The following is a 19762-nucleotide window of genomic DNA, read 5'->3' as shown; positions in this document are numbered from 1 at the left end:
GGAGGGGAGTATCTATCCATAAATATGACAAGCCAATGCTAAGGTTTAGAAGTGATTGAAAGTTTTTTGATGGGAACATATGTTTGGGAACAAATGTTTTGGGGCATGTGGGAGCAGTATAATGGGTTTTGCTTTCCTTGTGAGCTAGGTTGTATATGGGAGGGTTTAGAGAGATGGCAAAGGAATGGAAAGTAAAAGAATATGTTTTGAGGCGTGGTGTTACTTGTAACTAACTCTTGGGGAGACAATCACTGTCATCTGAGGGCTATAGCTTCATTAAAAGACTGTAGGATTTAAAGACACTGTGGTCTCACCTCATTCATTCAGGCTATGTCTACACTACAAGCTGTGGTTGATGCAAGTTACATTGGTGTACAACTGCAGAAGTTTGTATATCACTCAGGTGCATGCATACTTGGCTGCTTGTATCAGCATTGTGTGTACTCACCAGGAGTGCTTGTGTTAATGCGAAGTAGGTATGAGTAGGTATCCCAGTATGCTACATGCCACTGTCCAGCACAATGCCTTTGGGGAAAATTTTGCAATGTATTGTGGGATAGAAATGACTCGCCTAGGCATCTCTGGGAGCTAGCAGTCAAGTTTCCAGCATGCAACTTTCTCCATCCCATAATGCCATCCATATTTCATAATTTTTGTGACCTTTTAAAAAAATCCCACAAACCCACATGACACTTTTTGCTGTTCGCCATCTTTGACAGAACCACGGAGCCCCCACAGCTCTGCACTATGCTCATCAATAGCCCAAGAAGGTAACACTTGTAGATCCAATTTCATATTTTTCCTTTTTGACTCAAATCCCTGACTTTTCGAATTGGTGCAAGACTTCTTGAAGGTGCTCGGCAAGTTCAACCTTGGATGATCCCATAATCAGGATGTCGTCAAAATATGGTATGGTATCTGGAATTCTGGAAAATAGAGTTTCCATGAAGCATTGGAAAGTTCTCGGTGCAATACAAATTCCAAACTGGAGACACTTGACTCGAAATGCTCCTTGATGACTGATAATAATCTGAGCATCTCTAGCATCTTCACTGACAATTAGTTGTTGATACACATGCGCAAGGTTGAGTTTTGCAAAGACTCTTCTTCCAGCAAGAACAGTGAGCAGTTGGTTAACAGCAGGCACAGTGTAAGGGTGCTGTTTGAGTGCCTTGTTCAAAGTGTACTTACAATCTCCACAGATTCACACGTTGCTGTTTGGCTTGAGTACGGGTACGATTGGTGTAGCCCATTTCATATGTATAACTCAAGGATTTCCTGTGCAATGAGATGCTCTAGCTCTGTGTCAATCTTTGGATGTAGGGCAAAAGGTATATTCCTGACCTTCATGTGGATCAGCACTACTGTTGGATTCAGGTGGAACAACACTAGTGGTCCCGTGTAAGCTCCCAATTCTTCAGAAAACAGTTGAGGGAATTCATCAATAATCTTTCTTAGTTGCTCTTCTTTGATGGCATAAATGCCTTGGACGCTGATTACTAATAGTGTGAACTAGTTCCTACCTAAGAGACTTTTACATTGACCTTGCACAGAAAGAGCCGTAGCATGCATTCACATCACAACTTCTGGTGAGGTTGACATTTTGTCCATTGCAGTCTTGAAAATTTGGGAGGACGATGTGAAATAAAAGACAATGTGTCTTCCTTGACAATTGACACTCCCAAACCAGAGTTGACTTCCATTTCACACTTATGGCCATTGATGAACACTGTTATGAACATTTCAGAACCTCAAGATTCCTTATTGCAGACACTCAATGTGTAAAGCTTCCTGACATCATTTTTGATGGAAGTGTCATGTTTGTTTGATGCTTGAGGATGAGAATACTTGTCACGGTCTTTTTGCTTCATACTGTTGACCTTTGATTGGCAGACTTTGTTCAAGGTGATCTCTCCTGCAGAAATGGTACTCAGAATGTTTGAATCTACAAGCGGAACATTGATGCCATAGGCGCTGACTTCCCAAGTTCCCGGGTGGAGCTCGATCCCCGCTTCACCCCAGGCCCTGCCCCTGCCCCAGCTCTTCCCACCCTCACCTCTCCCCCTCCCTGCCTCTTCCTGCTGCCGCTCCTCCCCCTCCTCCCCAGTGCCTCCTGCATGCTGATGAACAGTGATCACAGCGGGCAAGAGGCACTGGGCGGGAGAGCGGGGAGCTGATTGGTGGGGCCCGCTGGCAGACAGAAGGGCTGGGGGGGGGTGGAGGAGCTGATCTGTGGGGCTGCCAGTGGGTGTTAAGCATCCACTTTTTTTTTCTGTGGGTGCTCCAGCCCCGGAGCCTGATAAGATATTGGGATGGTTAATCTTGTCTGAGGACATTGATGTGTTTGAATTCCCATTGTTGCAATGAATTTGTTGACAATGATCATCTTTCTGACTGCGCTGGACAGTGTTCACATTAGTTGCTATGAAAAATTTCAAATTCAAGTCAGCATGGAGACAGCATTGAAGTGCTTTGTTGTGAACTCCACAGACAAGGCCATCTCACAGCATGTCATTGAGAAGATTACCAAAGTTACAATGTTTGGCGCTGTGACGTTGGTCGGCAACATAGGGAGCAATGTTGATTTTGTTTATGTAATTGACATCTCCGAACAATGACAGATGGCATAGAAGAGAAATGTGCCTTCAGCAATGCTATAATTTCACTGCATGTCTTGATCCTTGGGCAAAGCAGGTTCAACGAATGATCGTATAAAGTCAAATGTCTTGGTCCTGCAGACTGTCAACAGAAGGACCTGTTTCTGTTTGGGGTAGTTGATCTTATTTGCTTCAAGATAATAAAATCTTCCTGAATAAGAATCCCGTGGTTCAGGGTGATTTACATCAAAGTCCTCAACGTGTCCTAGCATAGCCATTTCAAGTTACAGGTGAACAACATTGGTTCAGATTCTAAAAAGGCAGCCTTCAAACTCGAATGCTTGCTGGTTGTTCTAGATCATGATTTGCTGCTGGATATGGTTCCAGAACTCTGCTTCTTGCCTTAATCTTCAAAAGTATCCCATCCTTATCACCCAAAATAACATGGGGCTGGGAGAGTGTGGTGGCCTGGGCTGGGTGCAGGGAGGGTAAGTCACTAGGCAGAGGAGACACATGGGGTTCACATGTCCTCCCCTTTAGATTGTGCCCCCATGTGGGAGGCATGAGTCATTTATGACCCCCACCCTGCTTTGCCTGAGCCCTGTCCCAGCATTGTCCTTGCCCTGCACTAGCCTCGTTCCAGCCTCGCATCTGCCTCCTGATCCCTTCCAAACCCTCAGACTCTGACTATCTGGTTTTGACCCTTGGCATCTATTTGGGCTCCAGCTTTGATATCAATTTGGCTTGTCTTTGGACTCTGATCACCTGGTTTCGACCTCCGGCCTGCACCTGGATTCTGGCTACAGTTTTGATTCTGGTTTGGCTACAGGCTCTGATCTCAGTTTTGACCCTGGTCTGTCCCTGGATCTCGGTTCCAGGACCACTGCTGGCCCAGGATCAATCCTACGCCTAGTTGTGATCCACGCTCCTACCACTAGGTCTGAACAGCAGAGGCAGAGCCTGACAACAAGGCTTGCCAGGTTCCTCTTCACTCAGCATGTCACTCCCTGCCTGACTACCACAGTTAGCCCAGCAGGGACAATGGCTTAAGACATGCCTGGACCGTCTCAACACCAACCTATCTGAGGAATTGCAACACAAACAGGAACAGGCTTTGGATTCCTCCCTGTCATCATCTACCCTGCGTTCCTTCACACCAAAAGGACGTGTATTCGCTAAAGGTTACAAAGCTAGACCAAGGTGGATTCCTTCAACAATCATTGAGGTCACTGGACCCATCTCATATAAGGAAAAGTTTGGTGTTGCCACGTTGATCAGCTGAGAATGTCACCACCAAGCAACATTGCTCCAGAGGAGACTTCAGATGTGCCTACTCTAGAGCCAACTATTGATTCATCATCGATACTGCCTCTAGTCTCTGACACCCCAAGCTTGCCGAAGCTGATCTTTGGAGGGGACAGTGCTTCTGTCTCAGCTGGGATTCATGTTGAATCAGTCACCAAAGACACCTGCCATGCTGAGCGTCACCGCAGCACAGGTGAGAGCACCCATGATGGCTGAGTGATTATGTTGCCTACAGAGCAGGGGGAGGGGGTCTTATGTATGTATACGGAGTGCTGTAGTTTTTTTGTGTGGGTGACTATGCTCACCAAGGATGCTGCTATTAGTACTCCTGTGAGTGGTCTGGAGGGGGAAAAAAAAAGATTCACTTCAGTTAGTCCCTGCAGTGTTTCCTCCATGCTAGCGGGCAGTTGTCTATGGTTTTCCTGTTCGCTTCCCTCACCCCCCCAGAAAAAGAGTTCATCACCACTGACTATATTGTGATTACGTGTGTTCCTCATCACACAAATACAACACTCTTAAACCTCTGAAGGAAGAAAAGGTACGGTATAGGAACTAGCCTGGACAGGAAGTAGTCTATTTTTTTCTTGGGTTTCTTTGCCCCAGAACAAGCAAAGTAAAATTATGGGGAAAGATAGTTGTGAGCTGCCTTCCAGGGATGCATGTACACATCCTGAGGAAATACAGCCCTACAACAAGAGAAAGCGATACGAACTCTATGCACTCAGATAAGAGTTGCTCACAAAACCAATCCTGATGTGATATAATGATATAGGCAAACAGAGCAGCATGACACCTATGATTCATGAGTCAGTTGTATTTTGCTTTCCTGGCTTCTTTTATTTATTTTCTTTTGATTTAGAATAAAGAAGTGCCTATACACAGCTCTGAGCGCCATGCCAATTACCTGCCTTACATCTTGGCTTTGTAACTTAGTGGGTTACTGGGCCTTCATGGTCCTTTCTTTGCCCCTAACGAGGCACTCCTGAGAAAAACCAAGTCTTTATGGCTCCCTGTAACAGGAGCAAAAGGCCTGAAAGATTCATCTCTGGGTTCTTGAATAATGGGACACCCCCATTTTTTTTTCATGGGATAGAGTCATTATTTGACAGAGATGCCAGGTACAAAATTACCCGCTGTTGACCTGAAGGTGTGCTCAGTATCACACTAGGGCTTTACAGGCTTTGATTAGGCTGCAAGCGAGGGCAGGGTCAGCGTCAGCCCCTGGAGACTGGCCGAAGACTCGCTCCTCAAAGACTCTCCTGTTCTCCAGCACAAACAGCTTTTGACCAGCACTAACCGCAGGCGCGGGCAAGTGGCCCCGGGCTCTGGAGGCGCCGCACGGGAACTCCCCCGGCCGGCTGCCGAGCGGCTCCCAGCCCCAGCGGGGAGGCAGCAAGCGGAGTCCCAGGCCCCGCCCCTTGAGCGCATCTGGGCCAATCGGGTTCGCTTTATAAAGCTGCCTGGCCCGGCCGCTGCAGCTCAGAGTCAGGCGCGGAGCTGGACTTTCTCTGAGTTACTTGGGTCCAGCGCGGCGTCCCTTCCGCCGCTCTCTCTCGCCCCTGCCGGACCATGCCCCCCGAGCTGTACCACAAGGAGTTTGCCAACGCTGGCCAGAAGAGTGGCTTGCAGATCTGGAGGATCGAGCAGCTGGACCTGGTGCCGGTGCCTGAGAACTTGCACGGCAATTTCTACGTGGGGGATGCGTACCTGGTGCTCCACACCCTGAAGAAGAGCAACGCCACCTTCTACAAGCTGCACTACTGGCTAGGTAAGGAGGTGGGGGAGATCGGGCACAGGGAGAGGGCTCGTCCCTGTTCCTTTCCTGGTACGCGGACCGCCTTTGGTCAGTCTCGCCCAGGATCTGAGAGCTGCAGGGCATTTAAATGTCCCGGGAGCGCTCAGTTGTGAAGACTCCCAGGAGACGCCAAGGAACATGCTTGCAAAAAGTAGACGGGGAGAAGTGGCATTTGTACTTCGCTTAGATGCTGGAAGGGGGGGGGGGGGGCGTGCTGCCAAAAACTAGCCGGATCTAGCAGGAAACCGGTACCAAATGAGGGGCTTTGCAGTTCTTGTACCGGGATGTCTTGGAGTGCAGCTTTTGTGTTGGTGAAGCAGTAGAAGTAGCACTTGCTGGCTATTTCGATAATACACTTTCTAGGTTTGTAGCCAAAACTTAGCAGGCTCGACATGCCAGATGATCTCAGGTGGTTGTGTTTGTAGCAAAACAAAGTCTAAATTGTTAAGGTGGAACTGGAGAAGCTAAACAGCTTCTCTACTTAAGCAGTGGAACTGGGACCAAAAACAAGCAGGATCCAGCTAGTGCCAACTCCGGCTTGTTGTGGGGCTCTTGTGCCTGTATACGTTGGGATCAAGATTGCTTTAGTGAAAGAGGAGCTTACTATTCACGGAGTATAATTTGGGATGTGGCCGGGAGAGAAGAAGAGGGGTGATGAGGTCAAAAGTTGGTTGGATCTAGCTATATCCAGGAGTGACATCTCGGACCCATTGAAGTCAATGGGAGTTTTGCCTTCAACTTCAGTGTGGACAGGTTTTCTTCCCGGATGCAGGGTCTGGGGTTTTGCAGTGCTGCTGCACTGGGATGTGTGGAGGTCTAGAATTATTTGTAGTAGAGCCACTAGACTTGGTTTCTATTTTAATGGTACAATTCGGAGAGGCTTGGGTGCAAAATCAACAGGATGTGACTAGATCTATCTTTAACCCAGACTCTTCCCACTCTCCATTTTAGTATATCTGCAGTCCAAGCACAATTTCTTCCTGTAGCAAGTGGAACTGCTGGGATTCATGTCTGTCAACTCCATATACACTGTCTTCCAGTAAAGTGTTTAGAATGAGGATGCTGGGATGAAGACATGTTTTTTTGTGTTCAGGGTATTGAGACTTTCCCATCTTGGCCACCAAAAGGTCATCTAGCTTTCCCAGTTACTTGTGCAGCTGAATGAAAAGTTTTGCAGTGTTTCCCACAAGTTTTCTCTGAATTCACACAGACACACAGCTAAATGCAGACAAGTAAAATCAGTTTTAATACCAAGAATTAATAACAATTTTGTGTTTTGAAGCTTCGTTTCCCATGGATTCTAAATGCAATGATTGCAGATGAGACCAAAAAATACCGATTTATTAACTGGTATTTTGGATATGTTGGATCTGTGTGACTCCTTGGGAGGAAATTCCAGAGCAAAGTGGTGGAGTTCGGGCTATTCACCTTCAGATGTTTGTGGAGACCATACTGGGCTCACCCTGGGTAACTCTTATCCAATCAGAAATGAGAAGTGTTGTCTGCTTGGGGTACTGAACAACAGGTGTCAGTGCCAGAAGTGTTATAAGAAGAGCTGAATGAATAATTGATTTTTCAGTAAAAAAAAAAATGCTTTGTTCTGAACCAAACCTGCATTGTTTATTTGTTTTTGTTTTATCTCTCAAAATGAAAAACTGAACAAATGTTATTTGAGACAAACAAAATGTTTCAACATTGCCAATTTAAAAAAAAATCAGTTTTTTTTTGTGCTGTAACTGTTTTCTGAATTTGACCCAAATTCACAAATAGTTTTAGTGTCCCCCAAAATGCATTTTTTGGCAAACCTACTATTTTCCAAACATTTTTACCCTGCTCTAGTTAGATGGGAGTGCGTTTTGGCAGATCTATTCACTTGGCTTCAGGCACTAGAGGTTGTTAGCAGAGTGTGGTAATTAGCACCTTTACCAGTTAACTGTATTTTGTATTATCGGTACTTTATCATTGATAGGGTGGCCAAAGTGTAGTAGGCACTTTACAGTTAAAGATGGAGAAAAAGTTCTTTCTGCCTTAGGGCTTACAATCTAAATAAGAATTGACATTCTAAAAACTAACCATTTGTGTTCTGTTTGTCAAACTTCCAACCAATGAGGGAAACAAATACTGTCTGCATTGTGATGATGCTGTGACAAGAGTGTGGAGAAATTTTTATTTTCTATTAAAATGGAAAACAAATGAACACTTAACACAAATACATGTTACAGTTCTTGTAAAAGCTTGCCCCTAACAAGTGTGCTGACACTCTTATGCTCTAGATGACTTCAAATGGTGTAGGTCTACTTCATTTTATGCAAATGAACATTGGACAGCAGTGTGTAGTTAGGTTTTAAGCTTCCACCCCCACCCCCCCCAGTTAGCTATTTTGAGTTTCTTGACAACAAGAAATGTTCTCTTGAGGTATAACTAAACAAAGTCTGTTTTAGTAGCAACAGAAGACCTTGAGGGAGATCTTCAGTGCTTAAATTCCTTGACTTTCAATGACAGTTTGGCACTTAATGCCATTTTTGCCTTTGAGAATCCCCCCATATTATAAGCAAATTAATGGGATATTGCAAGTAGAAAAGGCTACTAGTGTACAAAAGGATGGGTGTGTATGGCAGAAGCAGACAGAAATAACTCTATATGTGAGTTACTTGAGCTGCATCTTTCAAGCTGTGTTGGTGTGGATGGTGTTCTTCAGTAAAATATCTCTGGTTAGATTCACATTCCCTTTTTAAAAATATGCTACCCATGTAGTAAATATGCACATTATGCTTGCTTATTAGAGCTAATAGAATGTATCTGTCAGTATAATAAAGCAACAAAAATAACCTGGTTAACCTGACACTAACTTATCTTAAAATTGTGGGCTTATACACTTAATGAGCAAATGGCTCCCTTGATCAGTTTTTTTGAGTAAAAGCCAACCTTTAATATTTAAGGTTTAATATTCTTGGTTTTCAGGTGTCTGAGGAGTTTCCCTTAGTGTGCTTTAGTTGGTGGTTGGTAGAAATGTTTCTAGAGGTGGTTATGAATAAGGTCTCTGCACTTGTAAAATTATCTTTGTGGTCCTGTAAGTAAATTGTCATCTGGCAAAGCCAAAGAAATAATATGCTAGAGCTGAAATGGCCTGTGATGCACTGAACTTGCTTTCCTTTATTGGGCAAAGCCTTCAACAAAAACATTTGTATAGGTACGTCTTTCAGAACAGTGAGCAAGTGCAGCTCCCCTTCACACCAATGGAAGGGATACTGCTAAAACCACAAAATGTATTTGAAAATGGTAGGCAGTTTGGGCTCTGTCACCTCTCAGTAAAGTCAGCATCAAAGCTCCCTTTGACTTCGAGGAGAGCAGAACTGGACCCTCTGCCTTCAGTGCTTAAGGAACAGTGAATTACGGTAAATTGAAACAATCTTCCATTAACAATGGAAAGAGGGGTTTGCTCCTCTCAGACTACTCAATTGTGTGGCAAGGGACTTCCTCTGTCTCGCTGAACTTAGCACTTCGCCCTCTGGCAGTGGCAGGGCCCATTCTGGTCAGTGTTTTGTCTTCCCCCTCTATATTTACTGATCAGTATTTTCAAGGTAGGCCTGGGGCAGGCCCAAGGAGTGCTCCTCCTCCAAACAAAAGAAACCAATTTACAATCACAAAACAAAGGGGGAGGATACCTTTCCCTGCCTCCTCACTGGGGGAGTGTTGCCCTGTTGGCCACAGGGTGTCAGTCCTTCCCTAAACAGGCACTCCGTTTTGGGTTGTTGACCCTGTAGGGAGGAGAGCAGCTTCTCACCCTACAATAGCCTATCTTCCTGCAGCCACTAGCCTGGCAGCAGCTTGTCTCTCCTCCTTCTCTCACCAGAGGAAGGGTTTTTAAAGGTCTGGGGCAACCCTTAATTGGCCCAGGTGTCCCTAATTGACCTGCTGTAGCCCTTTCTGAGATTATAGGAAAAAGAGCCTTTATCATTCTACAAAAAGAACAGGAGTATTTGTGGCACCTTAGAGACTAACAAATTTATTAGAGCATAAGCTTTCGTGGGCTACAACCCACTTCTTAGCCCACGAAAGCTTATGCTCTAATAAATTTGTTAGTCTCTAAGGTGCCACAAGTACTCCTGTTCTTTTTGCGGATACAGACTAACACAGCTGCTACTCTGAAATTTATCATTCTAGGGCTAACATACCCACCCTTTTCCTGGAACACAATAAGGACCACTCTCTTGCAGCTACCCAGCCTGACTTTGTCACAACTTGGGTGTGGAGGACAGTGCAGAATAAATGATATTATCTGGTCCTCTTATAATTAAGGATTTAAAAAAAAAAACCCCAAATGAACAAAAAACAAAACAACTCCCCCCAAAAACACAAAACCAGAAATAATAATAAAATGGAAATAAATTCCCTAACAGTAATAATTGTTTCTCTTTAGGGATTGGACATTTTCATCCTCCCAGCCATATATGTTGTTCAGTGTGTTAGTCTCATTTATGGTGCATCTGATTCCTGGCACGCTTGTGTTACTTGCATCTGGTCAATGAATGTCACTGGCACTAATAGAAGGTAAAGAATTGCTAAATCTTGCAGCCAATTCTGGACTTAGCCCTGTGATCACTGTACTCTCAAAACTCCCATTGATACCAACATTTTCAATGCACCAGGAATGCAGCACCAGGTTCTCTTAAACTTATGGTGGGATTTTCAAAAGTGCCTAAGTATCAGTGAGACTTGTGCTGCTAAGTCACCTAGGCACTTTTGTGAACCCCACTCTTATGTCTACACGAGCACTTTTGTCCGTAAAACTTTTGTTGGTCAGGGGTGTGGAAAAAAACATGCCCCTACCGACATAAATTTCACTGACAAAAGTGCCGGTGTGGACAGCGATACGTCAGTGGGAGACACTCTCCCACAGCCATAGCTACCGCCACTCATTAGGGGTGGTTTAATTATGCCAGCAGGAAAGCTCTCTCCTGTCGGCATAGAGTGCCTACATGGGGTACAGCTGTGTCACTGTAAGGTCTGTAGTATAGTCAGCCTAAGTCACAAATTCCCAGATCCTCAAATATCAGAAGGGTAGCTGTGTTAGTTTGGATCTGTAAAAAGCGACAAAGAGTCCTGTGGCACCTTATAGACTAACAGACGTATTGGAGCATAAGCTTTCGTGGGTGAATACCCACTTTGTCAGACGCATGCGAAAAGCTTATGCTCCAATACGTCTGTTAGTCTATACGGTGCCACAGGACTCTTTGTCGCTTTTTACAGATCCTCAAAGGTGCCTAACTCCCATTACAATCAAAAGAACTTTTTTTTTTTTCTTTTTTCCCCCCTTAAGTCTCACCTTTGTTTCAGGGTCTGTCTTGAATCACATAATGGTGATGCAGATAGACCCGATGTTTATTGACTCTCTTTGGCAAGTTCTTAAACTTTCCCTTACCATAAATCTCTGAAATGGTTAAATGTTTCTTTCCCTAAATATGTAAATAAAGCTCTAAAATTCAATGAACTTGCTTTTTTTTATTGCACTTTTGCAACTTGGCTGCCCATGAAAATTCAAATGCCAGATATCTTGTTATTCCAAAATATTTTGTCTAAGTTTTATCTTCTGGCACAGTTTTCAAAGCTCAGATGCCAAATCCTTTTATCATTTCACTTACTGAAAGTTAAGTTCTTTATTACCATAATATGCTGGAGTAGCAGGGTTTGATATTTATTTCTTAATCTGGTGCACTTCAGGATTTATTTTAAGCATAATCTTATATGTGATTAAATTTCAGTGTGTTAAAATTGAGATCCATCTGTGCAGCCACTTAGCTTTATTAAGAGCTAGACTGGTTTAATGAAGAAACATTGACAGACATTCTGTTTCACTAAAGTTATTGTTTGAATACAGCTATTGTTTCTGGTAATTTTTCACAATAGCAATATCATCTCTCAACAAAATATCTAATTTATAGTGATTTGGGGACTAACAAAATAGCAAAAGGCAAACAAATACGTGCAACCAGTGGAGCGTTGTGGGTTTAAACTAACTATACTGCCACAATTAGTAGATCTGAGATACAGCCAAACTATTTGTCCTTCACAGAAAAATGATAGTCTTCTTTTTTAATGTTGATTAATATAGGGGACTACTAGGACCTGTTGATAGGATTACATCTGTGATGATGTCCTGGCCAAATATAGTGGAATGCACACCTGTGTTTAAAGCCCTGAATGAGAAAATTGAATGACCTGAAACTAGTAGCAACTGAAGGATGGTGTTGTGGGGCATATACTGGACTGGGATCCAGGAGATTTTAGTTCAGTTCCTGGCTCTGTCACGGACTTCTTGTACGACATTGATCAAGTCACGCAGGCTACGTCTACACTGCCTGTGGCAGCGAGCATCCCAGATTGGGTTGTCAGACTCCAGCTCATGCTACTTCACAGAAAATACCTGTGTAGATAGTTCTTTTATGTTGCGACTCACGCTGGAGCAGGAGCTCTGGAAGCCACCCACCTCCCAAGGCTTCAGAGCCTGAGCTCCAGTCCAAGCTACAACATCTACAGTTATTTATAGCCCGAGCCCAAATCTGCTGACCCGGGCTGAGAGGCCAGCTGCTGCAGGCTGTGTAGACATACCTCCAGGTCCTAAGCCATCAAAGAATAGTTAATGGGACTACTTACACGCTTAAAGTTAAGCACATACTTAAGTGGTTTACAGGATCATAGCTTTAATCTCTGCAGTTTTGTTCCCTATCTGTAAAATGGGAGTAATATTTCCTTTTGTCCATCTTGTCTGTCTAGCTTAAAAGTGCTTTGGGGCAGGGACTGTCACTTTATTATCTTTGTACAGTTCACAAAGGGTCTGGATCTTGGCTGAGGCCTCTAGGTTCTACTTTAAAAACAAACAAAAAAAACTTTGGCTTATTTGTTTTAGGTTTTTTTTTTTTTTTTTTTAAAGCATGGTGTTTAGTTCATAACTTTTCCATCCATCAAGCTATTAGCAAGATGGTGCTTTGTTCTCTCTTTTCACCAGTGTCGGATGTACTCTTACAAAAGAGTATGCTTTCAGAAATAAGGAGCTAAATAATAACTTTGTGGCATTTACAGTATACAGGCTCTACTCAGCAAACACACTAAATGTCTCTGGCCATAGAGGTCCCTTAGGATTTCATATCTTGGAATCCACATGACTGATCCTAATTCCGGCATCAGATAGGTTTTGGTTTGACTGCAACGTTCTGAAAGGATCGTCTCTCCTCCATTCAAATATTCTGTCTAAATAAAAGTGTAATCCAATTTAGAGATGTGGTATTGCTGTCACAATACAATTCTAGGAGAGGAAACTTCCAGCATTATGTAATTGACCTAACCCTACCCTATGCCTCTTGTGCCTTAGAAAAACATAAGCCTTGTGCACTCTAAAAACATGACTGTGGTCACACCATGTTAACATGGTTTATTCTTGGTTCCCTATGAGTCTTAACAGACCACCACAAACTTCTAGTTTGCTTTTGGCATCTTTTTTTCCCCCACTTTTCCTAGCTGTCTTTGCTCTGCAGTTGTGAAGGCTTCAAGCCAATGCAGCAGTAAAAGATCAATTCCAGTCTGTTAACCCAAGAGCCTGTGAAGCAAAGGAAAAGTGGAGCAAAGATGCTTGCCAGTGTATAAAGAATATTTTTGGTTCTGGGTAGGATGTCACTGTTGCCTAACTTAGTGCTCCTTTCAGCAAGTGTAACACTGACACACCCTGGTGGTTGTTGGGTAGGATTGAACTGGGGACCTCGGGAGCTTAGTGCATAAGCCTCTACCACATGAGCTAAAGGCCAACTAGCTATTAGCTAAGGATGTAGAGCAAACTCATTAATCTGTCTCTAAATGGTCTTAGTGCCACTAGATGGGACAGAACACCACACCCAGGAGGTGTGTGGGTTACAGAAGCACCAGTTGGCTTGTGGGCATGGTTACAGCTTGTGCTTGCTACTATGGGCAGCATAGGCAGAGTCTGTTTTAGGGATTAGCCATCAAACCATGCCCCATTAGGACATAGTTAAAGCCCTTGCATGCTAGCCAGACATCTCTTAGATCACCCTTCTATCTCATGGAAAATCTCTACCGGTTGCTGAGATCATGAGACTTGCCGTTTATATGTGGTTTCTGTAGCAGTCCTTCCCCCACCCCCGTTGCCTACCAGCAATGCTAATGAGAGGATTTCATGACTTTATAGTTTTAATATTCTGGGGTTCTTAGTTATCTGGAATACTAGTCATCTGTTACCAGGATGGCACTCTCCTTGAGACCATCTTTACCAAGTTTCAGAGTAGCAGCCGTGTTAGTCTGTATCCGCAAAAAGAACAGGAGTACTTGTGGCACCTTAGAGACTAACAAATTTATTAGAGCATAAGCTTTCGTATGCTCTAATAAATTTGTTAGTCTCTAAGGTGCCCCAAGTACATCTTTACCAAGATTGCCATGGCCTCTGGTTTTTCAAGGTTTAGTTCTAGAGGCCACTTTGTTTTCCCAGAGTTGAATTATCTACACAAAAATGGATGAGCCAGAATCAGCCCTGAGGTAAATCCTCTGGGCCTGATTGTCTTCTTGCTCGCTCTTGCTTTAATGGAGTCATTCCTGGCATACATATGTGTATGAGTGTGGAATCAGGCCCACTAGCTTCAATTGAGTTTGAGCTGTGTACGCCAGGCTGAATTTACCTGATATCTTAAACAATATTACATTTATTATAACAATTTTATTGCAAGACTAGGTATAGAAATAGACTCTTATCTATAACAATATTTCAGGGCCTATTTCCTTGGACCCTGGACCTATGGTATAATTACATGCTATAAACTTAAAGTATGTGCCCTACGGAAATGAATGTCCATAAATTGCTTTTAAAAAATTAAGTTTTAACAGTTGCTCAGTGATTTATATGAAAGTGTTTCACCACCAGTCTGCCTGTGCCTATACTGCTTATGGAGTTAACAGTCCTGGCCTTGGCTTTTGTGCTGGGGTACCCAGTTTACAACTTTCCACTTGCTGGTCTAGTACCTGGAAATTAATGGAGCTCTGCTCGTTGGGATCAAATTGTCAGGATTCCGCTGGTCTGTTCCGCTCTCAAAAAGCGGGGAAACCCCACTGACGGATTCTCTCTTTCCTCTGGGCTGGCATGGTTCCTTCAAACTGTCTGCTTGCTGGCTTTGTCTGATCTAAAGCTGCTTCTATAAAGTCAGGCAGCTATATGATTCCACCCTCCAGAGGATTCTGTATAAGTTATTACTCCTCCCTTTGATTCCCTGAGAACCAGGGTTTTCTCCATTTCAAAAGCAGCTCCTGCAGTTCTTCTCTCCCACTTGAGTCGTACAAGCATTCTCTAAATCTGCAAAGCAAGGCAGGATGCATATTGATGTGAGGGGCTAGTTAAGTGGCCATCCTTATGGAATGTAGTCCCCTTTCTCTGCTTCTCCTTGCCCTCTCCCAGTACATGCAGGTGGGGAGGACAGTTGTCTGGCCTCCTGTGATATGATACTTGGCTGGAGCTTCATCTCTTCCTCCATCTTTTTCTCTCCATGCAACTCCTGAAAGGTCTCTTGGCATAGACTGTCTGGAGCCTGGTGCTGGAAGTAAAGTCTTAGTTTTGTCACTTCTCACCCACCTAGGGTTGCCAACTTTCTGATTGCAGAAAACCGAACACCCCTTGCCCTGCCCTGCCCCTTCTCCGAGGCCCTGCGCTCACTCACTCCATCCCCCCTCTCTCCATCGCTCGCTCTCCCCCACCCTCACTCACTCATTTTCACCAGGCTGGGGCAGAGGGTTAGCGTGAGGGAGGAGGTGAGGGCTCCGGCTGGGGGTGCGAGCTCTGGAGTGGGGCCGGGGATGCAGATTTGGGATGCGGGAGGGGACTCCAGGCTGGAGCAGGAAGTGGGGGTACGGGCTCTGGGGTGGGGCCAGAAATGAGGGGGCTCAGGGTGTGGGAGGGGGCTCCGGGCTGGGGCATAGGGTTGGGGTGTGAGCTCTGGCTGGGGATACGGACTCTGGGGTGGGGCCAGGTGTGACGGGTTCGGTCACAGAGACGCCCTTGGGACTGCCACCTGATGTGCTGAGACTACCTCCGAGCCCGTTTTCCCTGCCAGCTTGGAACTTCAGTACCCTGTCTTGTTGAGGCAGACATGCTAGCCTGTTGCAAACACAGACCCAGGTCTGAACCACATCCCCCAAAAGCTGCAGACGTAACTGAAAACAGCTTAAGAAGTGCTCTTGTCTCTAGCACCCAGATACCCAGTTCCCAATGGGGTCCAAACCCCAGATAAATCCGTTTTATTCTGTATAAAGCTTGTACAGGGTAAACTCATAAATTGTCCGCCCTCTATAACACTGATAGAGAGAGATGCACAGCTGTTTGCTCCCCCACGAATTAATTACTTACTCTGGGTTAATTAATAAGCAAAAAGTGATTTTATTAAGTATAACAAGTAGGATTTAAGTGATTCCAAGTAATAACAGACAGAACAAAGTAAATTACCAAGCAAAATAAAACAAAAACACGTAAATCTAAGCCTAATACAGTAAGAAACTGATTATAGATGAAATCTCGCCCTGAGATGTTCTAATAAGCTTCTTTCACAGACTAGACTCCTTTCTAGTCTGGGTCCAATCCGTTCCCCTGGTACAGTCCTTGTTCCAGCTCAGGTGGTAGCTAGGGGATTTCTCATGACTGCAGCCCTCTTTGTTCTATTCCACCCCCCTATATAGCTTTGGCACAAGGCGGGAATCTTTTCCCTCTGGGTCCCCACCCCTCCTTCTAAATGGAAAAGCACCAAGTTTAAGATGGATTTCAGTACCAGGTGACATGGTCACATATCCTGTGAGACCCCAAGCCTTCATTCTTCCCAGCCTGACTCACAGGAAGGCTTGCAAGTAAACAGAGCTATTTACAACAAATTGTCCTAGTTGATGGGAGCCATCAAGATTCCAAACCACCATTAATGGCCCACACTTTGCAAAATTATAATAGGACCTCAGAGTTATATTTCATATTTCTAGTTTCAGATACAAGAATGATACATTTATACAATAGGATGACCACACTCAGATGATTATAAGATTTGTAATGATACCTTACAAGAGATCTTTTGCATGAAGCATATTCCAGTTACATTATATTCATACTCATTAGCATATTTTCATAAAATCATAGAATATCAGGGTTGTAAGGGACCTCAGGAGGTCATCTAGTCCAACCCCCTGCTTAAAGCAGAACCAATTCCCAACTAAATTATCCCAGCCAGGGCTTTGTCAAGCCTGACCTTAAAAATTCCTAAGGAAGGAGATTCCACCACCTCCCTAGGTATTGCATTCCAGTGCTTCATCACCCTCCTAGTGAAAGTTTTTCCTAATATCCAATCTAAACCTCCCGCACTGCAACTTGAGACCATTACTCCTTGTTCTGTCATCTGGTACCACTGAGAACCGTCTAGATCCATCCTCTTTGGAATCCCCTTTCAGGTAGTTGAACGCAACTATCAAATCGTATGGAATGCAACGTAACACCGGGGATCAGGGGTTTGGGGTGCAGAAGGGGGATCTGGGCTGGGGCCAAGGGGTTCAGAGTGCAGTTGGGGGTTCAGGGCTGGGGCAGCGGGTTGGGGTGTGGGCTCCAGGAGGAAGTTTGCGTGCGGAAGGGAGCTCAGGGCTGGGGTTGGGGTGCTGGAGGGGGTGTGGGCTCTGGGAGGGCATTTGGGTGCGGGAGGGGGCTCGGGGCTGGGGCAGGGGGTTTCCAGCCAATGGGAGCTGAGGAGCCAGCGCTCGAGGCAGTGCCTGCGCCACAGGCAGGGGCAGCATGTGGAGCCCTCCTGGCTGCCCTGCGCATAGGAGACAGCGGGACATGCCAGCCACTTCCGGGAGCCATGCAGAGCCGGCCACTGTGGCCAACTGGACTTTTAGTGGCCTGATCAGCAGTGCTGACCAGAGCTGCCAGGGTCTCTTTTCAGCCAGGTGTTCAGTCAGCTAGCAGCAAGGCAACAGCCGAGTTCAGTGGTTCTCTGCTATTGATGACTCAGCTGAAAGCACACAACTTTTTCCATTTAAAAAAACAACAAACATGCCCCTTATGTGATTGCTTCAGAATTTCTGAACACTGCTTCACCTCAGTGCCAGAAACCAGGCACAAGCACTGCCGATGATGAGCCCTCTCTGATGAGACCGGTGACTACTGGTGCTTTTCCAGAGAATTAAACTTAAACACCTGTCTTACTAAACATGTGCAACCTGGATTTCTTGGACTGTAGAGAGAGTCTAATCAGGCTAGAAAGGGGTTTTTACAAAGCATGCAATAGTAGACTAAGATGAGCCTTGACCATAAATGTGGTCACACATTCCTGGTAAGACTTGTTGTGCACTATTCTCTGAAAAGATAACACACCAAATTCCGTGTAAATGGAACCAATGCGTTTAGCAAACTTGGTATCCTCCTCCCACCTCAAATATTGCCCCAGGTAACTATTTTCTGCTCCCTGGCCCTCCCAAGGGTTTTCCATGTTCACGCTCAAAACAAGTCACTTTGGAAAGCCAGAAGTAGCTTTCAGAGTCATTTTTCAGGCTTGAATTTGTCTCATTAAACTAGAATGTTACTCAAGAAGATTGAGAGAGGTACTGTTTAGACACTTTTACTTCCTGCTTCTGTAGAAAGCCAGTACTGCAAGTGGCTACGAAATAGTCCTGAAGGGTGTCCGTGTTTTTGCTGAACGGGTCCAAAGGAGGACAGGGTGGGTGCATTTTCTCAGAATATAGACAGGCCATTATTCTGCTGAATGTAGCCTCAGAATATCATCACATATCTGCGTCAGGAAAAACTATTTGCAAAACAAAAATCTAGGCTACCCATCTTATTACACTAGGATGACTTGCTCAGTAAGGGTAATATTGTATCTTGTTTCAGGAAAAGAATGCAGCCAGGACGAAAGCACAGCTGCAGCAATCTTCACTGTTCAGCTGGATGACTATCTAGGTGGGAAACCTGTGCAGAGTAGAGAAATTCAAGGACACGAGTCTACTGACTTTGTTGGATATTTCAAAGGAGGGATTAAGTACAAGGTAAGCAGTCAGCTATGAAAATGTTTCTCCAAAACCAAACACAACTCCCCTCTTCCCCCCCCCCCCCCGCAAAAAGGTCAAAACATATCTTTGTTGGATTCTGGGATACGTTCTGCTTTCTACTTAGCTTTAATACAAAGTAACCATATTAACACAATTAATGACTATTAGAACTTTTGCAAAAATCACAAACACAATTTCTTGACAACTTTTACTGGTATTAAAAAGAAAACAAAAGAACCATCTTTGTCTGTTGTAATTATATAGGATTACATTCTACCAAGGTTACTCATATAGACTAGTACCTTTCTCTGCAAGTAGCATTTATTTCAGTGGAAATATTCTCAGCGTAAGGTATTGCTTGACATAAGAGTGGCAGAATCTGCGCAGTAAAAAGTAGGCATGAAACAATGTTTCATGGAGTACATGAAAATATTTGAAGGTCTCTGTCTAAGGGTGTCCCAGCTCATAAAAAGGGTGCCTCCGTCCACTACTTCACATGCCTGCTTGTGATAGGGGAACCAATGGTTCTGTTCAAATAAGCTCTCAACTTCTTAAGATTGCAAAACTGGGCTGTTAAACCGCATGCGAGCCTGCAGTCTTGCGATTCTTGGTACTTTCTGCTTCTGGGTAAGCTGTCAATACCAGAGGAATGACCCCTGCCTCACTGGTTTCGGCTTTTGGCCTCGTACAGAACCCAGTGTTTGGAGGTGTATAAAAAAGAAAAATGTGGAAGATACCCAGAACCTCCTTTGGCTTTTGCTTCAAAAGTTTGGTTTCCATCTTGTATGGAGGGGTTTGCCCACTCCTGTTACATTGGAGTTTTGTATGTGTAGTAGAGCTGGCTGAAAAACAGCAAGCATTTTTCATGAAACTTTCATTGAAATTTCAAAAAGTTGAAAATTCCAACCAGCACCAGTGTCAACCTCATTTCCAGATGTAGTGCTTCCAACAGCAATAACTTCTTATCTGTGGTGTTGCCTGCAGTAGGTTGTCATAACAG

The 19762-nt window shown here is 44.5% G+C and overlaps 1 protein-coding gene across 1 annotated transcript in view; it reads left to right on the top strand.

Moving 5' to 3' along the window:
- The first annotated feature begins 5406 nt into the window (after positions 1-5406).
- The window catches only part of SCIN (scinderin), a 97721-nt gene continuing 83365 nt past the window's right edge, over positions 5407-19762 (top strand). Inside the window, exons 1-2 of the mRNA XM_026649433.2 lie at positions 5407-5670; positions 18605-18759. Of these exons, the coding sequence (XP_026505218.1) occupies positions 5472-5670; positions 18605-18759 (354 nt within the window). The 5' untranslated portion in view covers positions 5407-5471. The remainder of the gene's footprint in view (positions 5671-18604; positions 18760-19762) is intronic.

The sequence above is a fragment of the Terrapene carolina genome, unplaced genomic scaffold (genome assembly GCF_002925995.2).
Source record: "Terrapene carolina triunguis isolate 2854851 unplaced genomic scaffold, T_m_triunguis-2.0 Scaffold84, whole genome shotgun sequence".
Taxonomy (NCBI): domain Eukaryota; kingdom Metazoa; phylum Chordata; order Testudines; family Emydidae; genus Terrapene; species Terrapene triunguis.
Note: the sequence above shows the minus strand (reverse complement) of the source record. Positions and strands in the feature narration are given on the sequence as shown.